The 16938-nt window shown below is 38.3% G+C and overlaps 1 protein-coding gene across 1 annotated transcript in view; it reads left to right on the forward strand.

The window, feature by feature from the left end:
• The window catches only part of CCDC175 (coiled-coil domain containing 175), an 84343-nt gene extending 67434 nt beyond the window's left edge, over positions 1–16909 (forward strand). The window contains exons 16-21 of the mRNA XM_082386764.1: positions 1299–1378; positions 2867–3019; positions 5889–5991; positions 9423–9466; positions 10777–10939; positions 16241–16909. Coding sequence (XP_082242890.1) covers positions 1299–1378; positions 2867–3019; positions 5889–5991; positions 9423–9466; positions 10777–10939; positions 16241–16329 — 632 coding nt within the window. The 3' untranslated portion in view covers positions 16330–16909. The remainder of the gene's footprint in view (positions 1–1298; positions 1379–2866; positions 3020–5888; positions 5992–9422; positions 9467–10776; positions 10940–16240) is intronic.
• Positions 16910–16938: the final 29 nt, after the last annotated feature.

Consider the following 16938-nt stretch of genomic DNA (forward strand, 5'->3'; position numbering starts at 1 on the left):
TGCAGGTTGAGTTCTCCAGAGAAAGAGATTGAGATGGAATTTAGAGTATAAGACATTTATTAGGAATTGACATGTGGGAAAAGGAGGGGGAAAGTAGCAGAATTGCTCAGCAAGTATTGTTAGGATGAATCACTCTATGAGTAGGTTATTATGGCCATTCTCATAAAGATGTTGGCCCATCTCATAATAACTAATAGAATTATTAATAGAAGGAGAAGTAGACTGAGATGTAGATGCAAAAAGCCTCAGCTAACCAACTGGGAATTTGTTGCCCCAGGTCTCAGACTTCTTAACATCAATATCATAATAGAATTTAGAAGACATTGCCCTCAAAATTTTGAGAGAAAATAATTTCCAACATTAGATACCCATCCAAACTACCAGTCAAGTATAGATTTAGAATAGAGATATATTTAGATATACAAGATCTCATTTACTCTGTCTCAGGAAGCTACATAAAATTTGCTTCAACAAACAGAGGAAATAAATCAAGAGAAAGAAGAAGGTATGAGATTCAGAAAGCAGGAGGTCCAACATGAGAGAGATGCAGAGGGAAGTCCCAGGAGGTCAGCTTTGCGGCAGGACTAAAGAAAAATGTACAGAAGGTAGTGGGAGAGGGCAGAGAAAGGGAACTGATGGATTACCTAACGTGTTTGACCACGTGGGAAGTAATGTTCAGAAAGATTTTACAATTCTGTTATAGATTTTGATATGAATTAATGACATGTACATGGAAAACTAAGCAATTTTTTTAAAAAGTGAGGTAATTTTTACCTCCAGGAAAAACAAGAAACTATATAAGAAAGGAAGTGTAATCATACTACACTGGTTGTCTCATCAGTGAATAATATTTACATTGTCATAATGATCCAAACAAAATTCATTTAAATAAAATCCACAACTTCACGAGGAGGTTGAGGGAGGGGACATGGAGGCTGTGGGTGTGGGCGGGAGGTGTAGGGATGGGGGTAAGTGGGCTGTGTCCTCCTCTACTATGTTAGGAAGCGAGCAGAAGAAGTTAAGAAAGAAAATTAGAAAGTTTCTTAAAAAATTTTAAGAAAAAATTTTTAAGAAAATGTAAGAGGAAAAAGTTAAGATGAGTTAAAGATGGTTGATTCTGAGGAGTCAAACATAGGGGTGGATGCAGTATTGGGGAGCACCTGACTTCCAGTTTTTGTTTTAAGCCTTATAATAGTGTTTGGCTTCTAAAACCAGGCATGTCTTATTTTGATTATTGTCTTTTAATTAAAGAACATTATAGGTGGTTATTTATTTTTCTCTCTCTCTCTCTTTTATAGCACAAAAGCAGGAGCAGAATTTACTGAATGATCACATTTCTCAATTGTCAAGAGACTTTTTAAGATACCTTAACAACACGGTAAAGAGTCAATGTATTCATTCTTTTTTCTTTTATTAGAATATTGGTATATACAGACAGTGATACTTACCGAGCACATTAGAGTTTTCAAGAAATTCACATTTTTTAAACTTACCCTGTTAATATCAATGTTTTGAAATTTTTAATCACAACATACACATATGTATATAGATATATATATACACACACATATATATACGTCTGTGTGTGTGTGCGTGTGTATGTGTGTGTATGTAGAGAGAGAGCAACTTCAGAAGCAATGAACATGTAACCTGGGACTTCCCCGGTAGTCCAGTGGTTAAGAATCCACCTTCCAATGCCAGGGGTGCAGGTTTGACCCCTGGTCAGGGAATAAGATCCCAAATGCCGTGCCACGTGGCCAAAATTTAAAAAAACAAAACAAAACAAAAAACTCGAAAATCACTGGGGAGGATTCAGTTTCCTTATTTAAAAGGTAGAGATTGGAGTATGCTTCCTAAGGTTCTTTTCAGATCTGTTATTCTGGTAAATTCCTATGAAGACAAGGATAAGTGGGCCAAAGTTGTGGGTGTGGAGGGGGTGAATGAAATGGGAGCAGGTGAATAGATGCTTAATACCTTTTCAAATTTTATAATCAATACTTAATGATAAACATATGTATGTAGAGTTGGTTAATTAAAAATAAAACATATTCTTTGAGAGTCACTGACCTCAAAAATAACTTTCAGTGCATTATGGAAATAGAAACATATGAAGGGGAAAATTCCAAGTAAGTATATTATATATATAATTCCATATTCTTTATAAGATGCTGCTAGGGATGATTATACAATGTACAAAGATTATGTGATTTATAGCAGTATAATAATAGAAAACTGCCTAGAGAATTCAGTAGAGAAAAGTGTAGAGAACTCTGAAAAATCCATAAAGTAATATTCTTCTTCTTTTGAGAAATATTAAGTCCTCACTGAAAGAGCCTCAATAAATTCCACTCCCTGCTTCCCCATTTTTGCCAGGTAGTTGTTCATATGTCAAAGTATATTCTATTTTGTGAAATTGTCTCAACAACTTAACTTTGGCTCTTAACTTGGGATCCATAGACTCATTTCCCAGAGTCCATTAGCTTTGGAGTCTATATAAAGTTTTTCAAGGGAAGGTGTCCATAACCTCTGCTGATGGTCAAGGAGTTACAGTTGACACTTTTAACAACATAGGTTTGAATTCTGTGGGTCCATTTATATGCGGATTTTTTTTCAATGAATGAGTACTACAGTACTAGGCAGTCTGTGGTTGGTTCAATCAGCGGATGTGAAACTGGGGATACAGAGGACCAACTGTAAAGTTACACGCAGATTTTTGAGTGGAGGGGGTTTGTGCCCCTCACCCCTGCATTGTTCAAGGGTCAGTTGTAATTAGAACCCCTCTCTGAATGTGGTCCAGGCAAACTAATACACTGGGGCCCTGCTAGTTGAACTCTATGCAATAATTGTGGGTTTTATGTTTGAGCAGAATAAAGAGAAGCAAGAATTAAAACAATTAAGAGATCATGAAAGCCATAAAATCAAAGCTCATTTTGAAGTTCTAAAGCACTTAGAAAATGAAACCTATGTACATGATCTAAAAACAGATGATTTGCTCCTGGAAAATAAAAGATTAAAAGAGGTAAGTTCAAGCGCACTTCGCTTTGTACAATGGTCTTAGTTGATTGTCTACACCTGCACTAGTTACGAGAGGAAAAACTCTTAAAACTTTTTAAGTGAAACTTAAAGTACACAGAAAAGTGCCCAAATCATAAGTGCACAGCTTAATGAATACACTGGGTAACCAACACTTAGATCAAGAAACAAAGCATCAACAGAATCCAGATATCTTCTATTGTGCCTTCCTGCCACTAACCTCCTAACAAGGGTAATGCTATACTGACTTCTAATACCATAGACGAGTTTTGCCTGTTTTTGAACATTATATGTATGAAATGATACAATATGCCCTCTTTTGCCCAACATTATGTTTTTGAGGTTCATTCTTATTACTGAGTGAAGGTGTGATTCATTCATTCCTTAGTTCTGTATTGTATTGTATTGTATGTATGTATTGTATTCCATTGTATGACTATACTACAGTTTATTTATACAGTCTACTGTTGATGGGGGTTTAGAGAGTTTCTAATTTGGACTATTACAAAGAGTGTTGCTATGAACATTCTACTACATGTTTTTTAGTGAATAAAATTGCATATTTCTTTTGGGTAAACATCTCAAGTGTAATTCTGGAGCCATAGGGAGGCATATGGTCCACTTTAGTGCTCAGTGCCAGTCTCCCAAAGACGTTGCACTAACTGCCACTCCCCCAGTAGTGTATGAGAGCACAGTTGTTCCTCATTCTCTATGAAACTCGGCCTTCAATTTAATCATTCTGGAGGGTGTATAGAGGTGTCCCTTGGTGGTTTTAATTTGCATTTTCCTGATGATTAATGAAGCACCTATTCATAGGTTGTTGGCCACTTGGATACCCTCTCTGTGAGGTACCTGTCCAGGTCTTGTGCCCATTTAAAAAGTTAGGTTGTCTGTTTCATATTGATTGCAGCTTTTTTTTAAAGCAAAGGAATTTGTTCATCCAACCCCTAAAATTAAGGTCTCAATCTCAAATGATTATATTTTACTTATTTATACTTGAGTTACTTATTTGAATCTGTCACTCACTAGTAACCCTGTGTGACTTTGGGCAGATCACTTAACTGTGAGCTTCATTTTTCTCCCCTTAAAGTGGGAATAACTCCTAAATTCATAGCGTGAAGGTGACTTCTTTGTAAACTGAAAGTGCAAAAGAAATGCAATTTAAAAAATATTTTTTTCTGGTAAACCTTATTGACCTCAAAGGTCAGGATCTGTATCAATGTGTTTCAAGAGTTTTGCACGATGCCTCACATGTAAGAGGAGTTCAGTCCCATTCGATGCTTACAATAACCTGGATAATATATGTGGATATTACATTATGTCCCTTTTATAGATTAGGAAACTGAGTCTCTTTGGGTTTTTTTTTTTTGAATTTTTAATAACTGGAAAAATAAAAACAGTCCTACAGCAGTAAGACTCTAAGTAAGGGGAAAATCTCTTTGACTGACTATGTTAAAGACTGATTCTAAAAGTTCTGTTTTTGGATTCAAGGTCCACCTACTAGCCCCTGGATGACCCTATGCGTTTATCTTATTCACTTACCACTCTTTGTTTTAATGATCGCATCCCTTCATTCAACAAACATTTTAAGCATCAGTGAGTCCCAAACTCTAGGGAAGGCACAGTGAATACAAATATGAGTAAGACGCTGTCCCAAGCCCTTAGGAAGCTCACAGTCTAACTGGGGAGATGGGTATACAAATGGATAATTACAATTTGGTTGTTAAGTGTGACAATCTACCCATGGCACATATACAGAGTCACCCAGAGCAAGAGCACCTAATCACACCATGTGAGGAGCTCCAAGGAAAAGTCTGACAGGGTGTCATTAGCATAGAGGTAGGATTTACACCTGGGAGATGGTGAAATTCCTCAGGGATTGTGAATGAGAACAGTGAGGTGTGAACAGAGTTCTGGAGAAAGAAACTTTTAAAGAGTAAACAGAAGAGGAGACCAAAAAGGGGGACTAAGAGAGGAAAGTTGGAGAGTTACGAGAGGCCAGCTGAACTAGGCAAGTCTACAAACAGTGATCCGTGTTCAAAGAGAGCAAGAATGATGACTTGGACTTGGCTTAAGGTGACTTTAACTTTGGTTTACTGCAAAACCTGCCAGCAAGCCATACAAAGACTGCCACAAGATCAAGGCTGCGTGAGAGACCCTCTAACACATGCTTATAAACAGTCCTGTGGAACAGTTCCATGTCTACTTCTCCTATGGTACCAGACACTATTTCTAAGATTTTTATCAGTAGTTTCTAGTATTTGACTATTTCTCTCTTGAAACTGGGCCAGTGCCAACATTATATCCCAAAGCCCATACTTTCAGAGTTCCCAGAGACTTTAGAGGTCCTGAGCATTGGGTGGTCAGAACAGAAAGCCATGACTTTAACACCCAAACCACTGCTACCACTGCCACCCAACGCAATGAAACATCTGACTAGAGTGAGCAATTCCATAGGCTCTCCTGGCTTGATCTCTGTGAGGTCTTATGAACGCCTCCAGTGAGGCATCAGTGCTGCCTTGTAACATGTACTGAACACACATTTTGCAAAAAAAAAAATTTTTTTTCCTGTGAAGACAGTGTGTTTAGGCAGAATACCTTTTAATTCATTTTTGTGGCAAATTCAGAATACCGTGTTTACTTGGGTGTTGAAATGCTTACTAGGAAGTAATGTCCTTTACCTCCCTCACCAGAATGTAAGCTTAACAAGGGCTATGCTCACCACTGTTACCCTTGCACCTAGAATGGTAGGTCGCACAGAGGAGGAATCAATAAATGTTTGCTAAGTTACTGCACGGATAATTAACCTTCTGTAACTAAACGGCTTAAAGCAAGCACATGCCTTTGATTTCCAGTATATTGCATACATAAAGAACAGAACAGAGCAACACAAAAAGGGAGGAGAAGACCTCATGTGCACCTCAAGTGACCTGTCGTCTCAGCTGACAGCTCTTCAGAGTAAGTAATGTGTCATGAATGACCTTTACATATAAAAAATAAAGTTTTGTTTAAATCAATTTTACTGGTTTGTATATAATAAAATGCACCCATCTTAAGTTCAATGTGTTTTGACAAATGTACATACCACTAGAACCACTAGTACCACAAGAAAGATATAGAACATTTTCATCATTGAAAAACGTCCCTTGTGTCCCTTTGTGGTTGATTTCCCACCCTACCTCCAGTCCCTAGAAACCATTGATGTGCCTTCTGTCCCTAAGGATTAGATATAAATGGAATAATCCTTAGATATAAGGATTAGAGTGTAGAGCATACACTCTTTTGTACCTGGCTCCTTTCAGTCAGCAAACTGTTTTTTAAGATCCATCCATGTTGTTGCATATATCATCATTGGCTCTTTTTTACAGCTGTATAGTAGTGTTCCATTAAATGGATATACCATATTTTGTTTATCCATTTGCTAGATGAAGGACATTTGGATTGTTTCCAGTTTGGGGTTGCTATTTGTTTATAAGTGTTTTTGAGAATATTTGTTTTCATTTCTCTTGGGTAAATACAAAGGAGGGGAATCGCTGGGTTACACCGTTAGTGTAACATGTTTAACTTTATAAGAAATGGCCAGTTTGCCAAAGTAGTTGTACAAATTTATCATCCCACTCTCAATGGGATACTCCACATCCTCACCAATGATTAAAATTGTCGAAACACTTAAAATTGTTAACATTTTAGCCATTTACTAGGCATGTAATGGTATTTCCTCTTGACTAAGTCTTCCTGTTGACTGAGGTTGTTAAGTATCTTTTCATATGCTTTTTGGCCACTTATATATCATTTTTCGTGAAGTGTCATGAACAAATTATCTATTACAGCATGACGTTACAAATTACTTTGCTCACAAATTGTCAATTTGTTAGAACTTAGTGGAGGCAACTCCTGTCTGTTCTACATGACATCGGTTGGGGCAACTTGATGGCTGGGGGGTAATTCAGCAGCTGGGGACTGGAATCATCTGAAGACCCACTCACTCACACTTCTGGTGTCGATGCTGGCTCTCAGATGAATTCAGGGGAGACTGTTAACCAGAACACCTCCACGTGGCCACTCCATGCATGTAGCTGCTTGGCCTGCTGTGTTCCAAAAGTTACCATCCCAAGAAAACAAAGTGGAAGTTCACGGCATTGTTGTGACTTGACCTTGGTAGTCAGAGTGCCACTTCCACAATGTCCTAATGGTTGAGGCAGTCACCAGGCAAAAGGCGAGGGGACAGAGACATCACTACTAATGGGAAGAGTGTCAGCATCATGTTGCGGGAAGAGCATGGGAGATGAAATATATTGTGGAGCCATCTCTGGAAAATACAATCTGCCACATGTCTGTCCAAATCTTTTGCACATTGCTTTGTGTTCTTTGTGTTTCTTTTTTTTTAAGGTCTTTTATTTATTTATTTTTGGCTGCGTTGGGTCTTCGTTGCTGCGCACGGGCTTTCTCTAGTTACGGCGAGTGGGGGCTACCCTTCGTTGCGGTGCGCGGGCTTCTCATTGCGGTGGCTTCTCTTGTTGCGGAGCACAGGCTCTAGGTACGTGGGCTTCAGTAGTTGTGGCACGTGGGCTCAGTAGTTGTGGCTCGTGGGCTCTAGAGCGCAGGCTCAGTAGTTGTGGCGCACGGGCTTAGTTGCTCCGCGGCATGTGGGATCTTCCCAGACCAGGGCTCGAACCCGTGTCCCCTGCATTGACAGGCGGATTCTTAACCACTGCACCACCAGGGAAGTCCCTCTTTGTGTTTCTTATTGAGTTAAAATCGTTATACAGTCTGGAAATGAGTCCTTTTTCAGTCTGAGGCTTGATTTTTCATTTTCTTAATGGTGTCTTAGAAAAGAAGTTAAAAATTTTCTTTTGAACAAAGACTGCTTTATCTAGTTTGCCTTTTAGGGTTAGTATTTTCTGTGTCCTGTCTAATACATTTTTGCCTAAGCCAAGTTCTCGAAGATTTTTTCCTATGTTATCTCTACGAGTTTTTAGTTTAGCTTTTATGTCTAGATCCCTGATTCATTTCAAGTTAACTTCTTCGTATGGTATGAGGTAAGGGTTGAAATGTCATGGTTTTCTCTTATGCATATTCAGTTGTGTCAGCACAATTTTTGAAAAGACTCCTTTTAGTACTGTATTACTTAAACGACGTTTTCAAAAAATCAGTTTATGAGTCTGTTCCTTTATTCTAAATATCTAACTTTACACCAGTGTTGCACTGTCCTGGTTACTATAGCTTCATATTCAGTCTGGAAATCATGTAATGCAAGTTCTCCACATTTGTGCTTCTCTGTTAGAATTATTTTGGCTATTTTAGATCTTTTGATTTCCATATAAGTTTTAGAATCAGCTTATTAATCTATACACACCACACACACATACCCCTGCTGGGATCTTAATTGGGTTTGTGTTGAATCTGTAAATCAATTTGGGGAGAATTGACATCTTAACAAAATGAAGACTGCCAATCCAAGAACACAGTATATATTTCCATTTATTTAGAACTTCTTTAATTTTTCTCAGCAAGATTTTGCAGCTCTTCGTATTGTTTTAGAGGTCCTCAGGACTGTCCCCATTCTTGATGATTAGCTGGAAGGATTCACAGGACTCAGAAGTTGTTATACCTTATGGTTATTGTCTATTACAGTGAAGGGTACTGAGTAAAATCAGCAAAGGGCAAAAGGGCTTGGAGGAAACCAGGTGCAAGCTTGCAGGCACCCTCTCCCAGTGGAGTTGCAAAGATGCACTTAATTCCCCAGCAATGACGTGTGACACATGCAAGGTGGTGGTAGGCAGGGGAGCTCACAGGGGCTTGGATGTCCAGGGTGTTTATTGGAGGGAGTCAGTCACGTAGGCATGCAGTGCCTGTGTGAACGACCTCAGTGACTCAAGCAGCTACCGAGATGCTCAGGTGGTATTTCTCCTTTACGACGTTAGGATGGGAAATTGCATTGATTGATTTTGGAATGTCAAACCAATCTTCCCCTCCAGGGATAAAACCCACTTGTTAAAAGCTATTATTGTTTTCATGTATTGCTGGATTTGATTTGCTAATCTTTGAGCAGATTTCTGTATCTGTGTGAGACTGCCTTGCTCTGCTCGCACCCCCAGCAGAGAGCCCAGTGATCATAGGGCCCACACTTCTCTCCCTTCTTTCAGGTGTCACAGTTCTGTGCTGCGCACTCTCCAGTACCTGAAAACTGGATATTGAAACAAATATACTTGTTTATATGTTTAGTCCCATTTTCTCCTTGTTTAAAGTGGGAAGGCAAGTGTTGTTCTGACATTTTGGAAGTAGGAATTTTTAGATAAAAATAATTTTTGAAAAACAAATAGCGTTACTTGAATACAAATGTTCAAATTATTTCAGTAACTTTTGCATTTTAAAAATCTTTAATTTAGCACAATATTCGGATTTGTGGACTGAATTTTGGACTACACTTAAGGTGAGCTCTTTTTGTGTTGCCTCCATAAGTATATTTCTAGGATACTCACCTACCTAATAAGTGTGTGTATAAGGAAAGAGGTCAGGATTTGCGGGGAGTGACAGAGCTGGTGTGATCATCATATCTAAAATGTATCCTTTGTGCTGTTAAAAAACAAATTTCAACTGAGTAAATTTTAGAGATCTTATTGGCTTTATTCAACACTTCATGAATCAGGCATCATTTAAGCTAGCAGACGGGAAGGAGCTCTGAGGAGCTGTACAAATGAAAGACTTTTGTAGTCAGAAGGGAGCAAGAACAAGGAAGTTATTCCAGGCAAAAAAGGCAGGTTGGCTGTTGCAAGGTCACTTTCCTCTCAGGGATGGCAGGGGTCTACTAGGCAAATTACCTGACTAGTAACTGATCAGGTAGATTCCTGATTGACTGGTTTAAGATTCCATTTCTGAGAGAGCTGAAACTGTAATTAAGTCTCGCAGTTTGGTGACATGGGGTTTAGTGTAAGTGACTCCATTTTGGGCCTGTTGTCTTATTTTTAAGAGTACCAAACATCACTATGAAATCTTAATCCTTTGGGAAGCTGTCTTCCCACTCTACCACTTCAGTTAAAGTGGGAATGGGGGAATGACATTTTTTTTTTTCAAGCGCAAACTGAACACAGATCATTTTAGGACAAAGTTGTCAATTCTGAACTCCATCTCTCCTCCATGTTTTACCAGCAATTCACCATCTCCAACCCTTCCCCCCTTTAGAGGGAGGTAGGCTGTAGTTTAAAATCCTGGTTCTGCTACTTTCTAAGTATTTAAAGTTTACATGTGATCCTTGTTTAACCCTTAAAACAGTGGACAAGGGAAGTGTTAGTAGTGCCTTTTTTAGATGAAGCTGCTGAGGCTCAGAGAGTTAAGTGACTTGCCTGAGACCGAACACTTGATGAACTTGTGGGGATTTAAAGCTCAGATCCAGCCTGATTCCAAAGTTCTTTCTCTTAAGCTTTAAGCCATGCTGAATCTCCTCTGCAATTCTGTGCCGCTCTTAACATGGGCTGGCTTTTTTATACCACCACCACTACCCTACCCAGTTAAAATTTGGAGTTCAGTGAGTACTCCACTAAATCTTCTCATTTGCTAATCCACTTTTCTGAGATCCTTTAGAGAACCTTGTGAATTTGCTGTCTACAGACACTTATTTTACATGACTAGTACCAATTTTGCCTATGTATTTTTGTCTTGTACATGACTCACTCATACAAAATATGTTTTTATTTATTTTGTTGCAATTTATATTCACATACCCCCAAATGCTACTTTTTAAAGGAATTGGTAGAGAGTGGTAATGAGACCTTGCAAGAAATAAAAAATCTGATAGAGAAGCTGTATGAAAGAGATGAAAAAATTGAGCAAATCAGTATTTGGCTTCAAGAGGACATTGAAGAGATGCGTTTTCTTATGGAACAAGAATCGCAGACAGACCTTCTCAGTAAGTAACACCTCAAGAGCTTTGGGTAACAAAGACCTTTCTGCTATTTTACTGTAGCTGGTGACATCTAAAATAGCAAAAAAAAAAAAAGAATGCCAACCAATAATTTAGTTATCCCCAATAATCCATTCTCAATAATGTCACATATGTTCAGTGAATGTTGATTCTCACTTGTGGGGTTGAATATGGTAATGCAGCAGTGTTGGGCAAGACTCCCTTCCATCTGAGTGAATCTCCTAAATAACTGAATCTCAACTTCTTTCTGACTTTTTAAAACATTTTCCTCCCAAAATCTTTTAAAACTCTTTTACATACTTCCTTGTCTTCTTAAACAGAAGATATTGAACATCGTTTTCCCTTTTCTTCCTGAGCTGAGTTTAGCATTAAAAACAGCAACAGCATTAAAGACAGCAATAGTTGCTGTTTTCTAGTGATGCCTTCTGGGGCTTCTGAGATGATAACACATCCTATGCCACACGATTGACTCATGAGCAAGCAACCTGGGCTCTCCAGAGGAATATCAACCTTCATCCTCAATCCCTACTGTAGTGTCATGTTAGAAACAAGGGCTACAGAACTCCTTCCAGATCAGGGCTGCAGCTAGAAGTGAAGGTGAATCCTCGCACAGTACAGCCCAGAGGTCCCAGGGCTGGAATCCCTTGGGAAGGTGGGATGGTGGAGGTAGAAGGGGCTGGTGAGAAGGAAGGAGAATAGAGCGTAGGGGAGAGATGGAGTGGTGAAATGAAAATAATGTCATCTGACAAGTGTACAGATCTATTATTAGAGGTTATTAAGGTTTAAGAGCATCATCATTAGATAAGCAATATTAAAGGTGGGTTGTAGAAGTATAAAAATAAGATGAAATAAAAGTAAAATGAGAGAAAGTGGTACAATTAAAAACATCTCAATATTTGGTAAAAACCAATATTCTGAGGGTATTGCTTGACAAAAGAAATAGTGTTTTAGCAGCCAATAAGGAATTTTGTGGGTGAACCTTCTTATCAACCTAAAAGCTGTCTTGGTGGTCCTGCTCCAGGTTGGTGATACTTATTATGTCTTAGTGCATAAGGGTCCCTGGTGAATCTTGCTTAACTCTGCATTTTCTTTGCTAGGTCAGGCCATCCCTAGCAACTGTAGAGCAAGCAGAATTTTAAGAGCTAAATCATCTCTAGGTGTCAATTGCACTGTTTTCACACGAGCAAATCTTCCAGTTTTGTCTGAAACCTGATGGAATCTTTGCATTAGAGCAAAAAAATAGACTATATTGAAAAGCTAAACCCACGGAATAACTAATACCATATTCCCTTTTTCATGTATTTTGAGTACTGTCTTATTGATAGCCTACGGAAAGTGGAGGATTGCAGCATGGAAAAAATTGCAGGCCACCCAAACGAGAACAAGCTGAGGCATAAAGCTTGGTAGAACAAGGGAGTCAGAGTCACCATCACTTGTTTTTGCCAGAGATTCAGAGGCAGGTGCGGGAGTGAGAGAGGTTTAGTGTGGAAAAAAAAAGGAAGGCTTCAGGTGTGTTCTGATTGGAGGTTGTTAGCGTGGGGAGGCTGGTAACAGGCTGACTTAGAAGGAGGACAGCCTATGTGATTGATTAGTAAGCATACTTGGCTTTTCTCTGGTTGGTCCCAAGTTAGAAGAAGGGTCATAAAAGAGGGAAGTTGGTGGTCATTGATCAAGTTACGAGTGTTCTGGGCTCATTACATATATGGTCATTGCATGGGTCTATTGCCATGTATGGTGTGGCCATTGTTGGTTTGTGTATTCAGTCTCAGCATGGATCTTAATTTTTACTTCCATTTTCAACTTAAAGTATCATGTTCAGAAAAGAGTAATAGTTGCTTTGAGTGAAAACCAACCCAAATAAAATATAAAAAATAGGCCAATTCAGCATGTGCCATTCATTTTTATTTCATCCAAATGGTACAATCATTTAATTAAAATTTAAGTTCATTTGATAGGCAATCAGTATATATGACTCTTAATTAAACCATTCTTATTCTAGACAACTGGAACAAGTTCCAGTTAATATTTATTATGAAATATTGCAAGTATGAAAAGTATTGAGTTGGCCAAAAATTTCGTTCGGGTTTTTCTGTAAAGCTGCCCCCTCCTGTTTTTATAGGGCTCAGAGCTAAGAATGGTTTTTATATTTTCAAATAGTTGGAAAAAAATCAAAAGGATAATATTTCCTGGTGCCAGGAAATTATATGAAATTCAAATTCCTATATTTGTAGATAAAGTTTTATTGAACCCCAGCCATGCTCATACAGTCACACATTACATATGGCTGCTTTTGTGCTACGATGGCAGACACTGACAGGGACCATGTGGCTCGCCACACCGAAATTATCTATTATGGAAAAGGTTTGCCAAACCCTGATCTAGGGTATTGCATCTTCCCCTTTGATCACTCATGGAGTGGGTGAGATTTTTTTTGGCAACATGGCAAACCCTAAGGATCACATAGGCTGAGACAAATAAGAGAAGAAGGGATGATTTCTTTGTTCTAGGCCATGCAATGACGAACATGCTCTGTTACACAGTGACCAATTCCGGAAAAAATTAAAATATTCTCTTTTTGTTGTTGGAAATGAAAAGAATATCACTTAATTTTATAAGAAAAAACACATATTTCTACTGAAAATATTTTCAGTCAATAGATTACTGATTGGAGGAATTTCAATTTAAAAAGTCAGTACTGTTTGCACCCACTGAAATGTTCCTAATTGGGCATACTGATACTTGAAATTCCTCCTGTTTTTAAGGTTTCATCCATGTTTCACTATTAACACTAAACTGAATTCCACAAGTATTTACTGAATGCCTAGTCTGTGCCAAGTACCATGTTAGGCTCTGGGGTTACAGTGGTGAATGAAAACAGATATAATCCCTGCCCAAATGGAATTCACAGTCTAGTACAGAAGCCGGCAAATGTTAAAGGGCCATAATATTTTTTGGCTTTGTCACCCATAAGGTCTCTGTAGCAACTACTCAGGTCTGCCATTGTAGCAGAATTGCCCCTGTAGTTTGCCCACCCCTGACAGTGGGAGAACCAAGTATTACGCAAATGTATGTAAAACCTCTTGTCATAGGAATTTTACAGGTGGGGCATGAGAGCTATGAGAGAACCTAAGAGGGAGAGAGACTTGAGCTAGTGAAGGAACCGGGAGAGGTCTCTGGAGAACTGGAAATGGAGCTGAGATGTAAGGGAGGATTTCTGGATTCCCTTACTCCACTTGTTTCTGCTCCTGGAGCACTGGCACCACATGGGCTTTGGAGGAAGGTGGACCTGGGATCAAATCTCAGCTCTGCTTCTTACATGTTATTTAACTTCCACTCTTCTGTTGCCCTGGTTAAATATGAATGCTAACTAACAGGAATAATAAATAATGCCTCAGACACAAATTAGGCACTGAGATCCCTGAAATTTTCTGCCTTCCTGAGGAGATAATAGTCACCCTGGCCCCTTGAATTACTTGAACATCTCTGAGGCACCTCTCAGCTCTTGGATATTTCCCGTTGAAAGTCTTCTGTTACTGACGGACTTCTAGAGAAGCCCTTGATCTCTTCCAGCTTAACAGCCCTCTCCTGCCCTCTTGTGGACACAATGTGTCACTGTGGCCCTGCAGGTCCTGGTGCTCTCCTTCAGGGTCACTGCACTAGCTGTATTAGCATATTGAATACCTTTGAGCCCGGTACTAGAGCACATGACCAGTTACTGAGTCGAACAAGACCAGTCCCTGAAACTGGTCATACACTGTGAGAAGCAGACAAGTGAAGAGATGATTAGAATATGGTGGATTCCTTCTAGTGAGTGGCTATGGAGGGTAAAGAGGCACCTCTCAATCTTGTGGGGTGTTGGGAATATATAGGGATGTCTTCCTGAAGGAGGAGCTGACATAAGCTGGCCAGGAACAGTAATAGCGTTGCTGAGTGGAGATCTGCTGGGGGTACCAGTTGGCAAGAGTGGGGGATAGGCTTGGCCGAATGTGAAATGCCGGACTTCATCCTGAAAACTAAAATTGTTACTTTTTGCTTTAACATTCTTTCTTGTAAATTAAAGGTAAATAAGTTAATTCTTGGTGTATACCTAAACCAAATAGTAACTGTGTACAGATTATTTTTAAACAAGTATTAAAAATAATTTTGTTTTAAAATTCCAAAAATCCCTATTATACCATGTATTATAACTTAGGTTACAGATAATTTGTGTGCTAATCAAATATTTTAACTTGATATGTGCTCTACAGAAGACTTTTTTAGGCCAAGAGATATTTTTAGAGAAAGATCAAAAAATTCGTGTAACACTCTTTTAAAGCTATCTTTTTGTTATTGTGATGAAAAGGACTTGATATAATTTATTTTGATCATTTCATTCTGGAAAAGAACCTAGTTATTGAAGCAGAATCAAAATTTCCGTAAGAAATACTTTAAAAAATCATTCGCTCAGAAAATTTCAAAAGATCTCTTCGAAAAATTAAGATCTGAACTAGGAAGAGAGTTTAGACCACGGTTTTCAAACATTAGAGTCACCTGGAGGAAGTTTTAAAAATACCTCTGCTCAGCCCGACCAATTCACCCTGAATCTCTGGGGGTGAGACCCTGGTGTGTTTTTAGAACTCTCTCCAGCTGGCTCCATTGTGCAGCCAAGTCTTGAAAACTAGCTGTTTTAGACAAATACATAACAATGTAATTGTTATATTTATCAATTGACCCAAATTAAGAAAATATTTTAACTTTTATATTACCTATCCAGTGCTAGTTAGCAAAGTAATTACTATAAACTGTAGCAGCCAGAGTAGTAATACAGTACAAGGATCTAAGACAAAACAAAGCTGAGCTAGAAAAAGCGTTGTTTTTGTGTATTTTTAATGACCATTTTAACAAATTATTTAGTAACATTAGCAACCACAGTTGCTATGAATTGTTCTAGTCTTGTTCTTAAGGAAGCAAATTAAAAATGCAAATATGTATTAAGTATTCCTGAAATTCCTTGCATTTGAGGCCTTGTAATCATATTACTTGCACGATTTCTCCTTTTGCATACACATTTTTCTGCTAGAAGAGGACATTGGAGGGGAAAATAATTATTAAAATGACTCCAAATGTACTGCAACAAAAAGACAGTCCTGGTAATCAGATGCATGATCCCTCAGCACCATCCCCCCGCCACGCCCCCGCCCATTATACAATCGTCCAGTTGAGGATTCTTGGGGCAATTTAAAATTGTAACTACATAAACCTATATAAGATACATATAGAATTTTTACATTTTATTTATTCCTACAGAAAATAAGAAGAAACAGAGTCCTATCAAAAGAATCCGTCTCCCAGTGGTTGAATGCACTATGAAAAAAACATCAGCGAAGAAAAACTAACAAAATAAAGGATACAACTGCTGTGAATTTAAAAGGTACAAAACTACAGAAAAAGTGAGTGCATTTTCTTTTATATTTTGCAACTGTCAATGGAAGCCTTAAAAGTTTGAGATTTAACAAACTCATGCAACCCTCACCAATGAGCAGAAAAGGGAAATAACCTTCTAAAAATACAAATGGATAAACAGGGTCAGATTATTAAGTGCAAAAATCTTATTTTGCTCCCAATAATGAGTCTCCTGAAGACTTTGGAGCATAAAAATCACAGCACAAGTATTAACAACCAACCACAGGAAAACTTTATATACTGTATATATTCTGTATTTTGTTAAATCTAAGAAGCCATCAATTGAGATATCACAATATGACAAAAATTGTCTCAGGATTCATAAAATATGGCACATGCATATATCCTCAAAAATGAGATATGGGGGAGGGAAGTATATTTATTCATTTGGGAAAGAGACACTAATCTTACTACTTAACATTTTGAATTATTTCCACAATTAGTGTGGCAAATACAATTAAATGCCAGATATTTGAGATTTTTTTGTAGTTAAGCGTTTTATTATCATTTTTCTTTACAGGAACAGGAATAACCTGAAGATG

This window comes from Balaenoptera borealis (genome assembly GCF_965194805.1).
Source record: "Balaenoptera borealis genome assembly, chromosome: 3".
Lineage (NCBI taxonomy): Eukaryota > Metazoa > Chordata > Mammalia > Artiodactyla > Balaenopteridae > Balaenoptera > Balaenoptera borealis.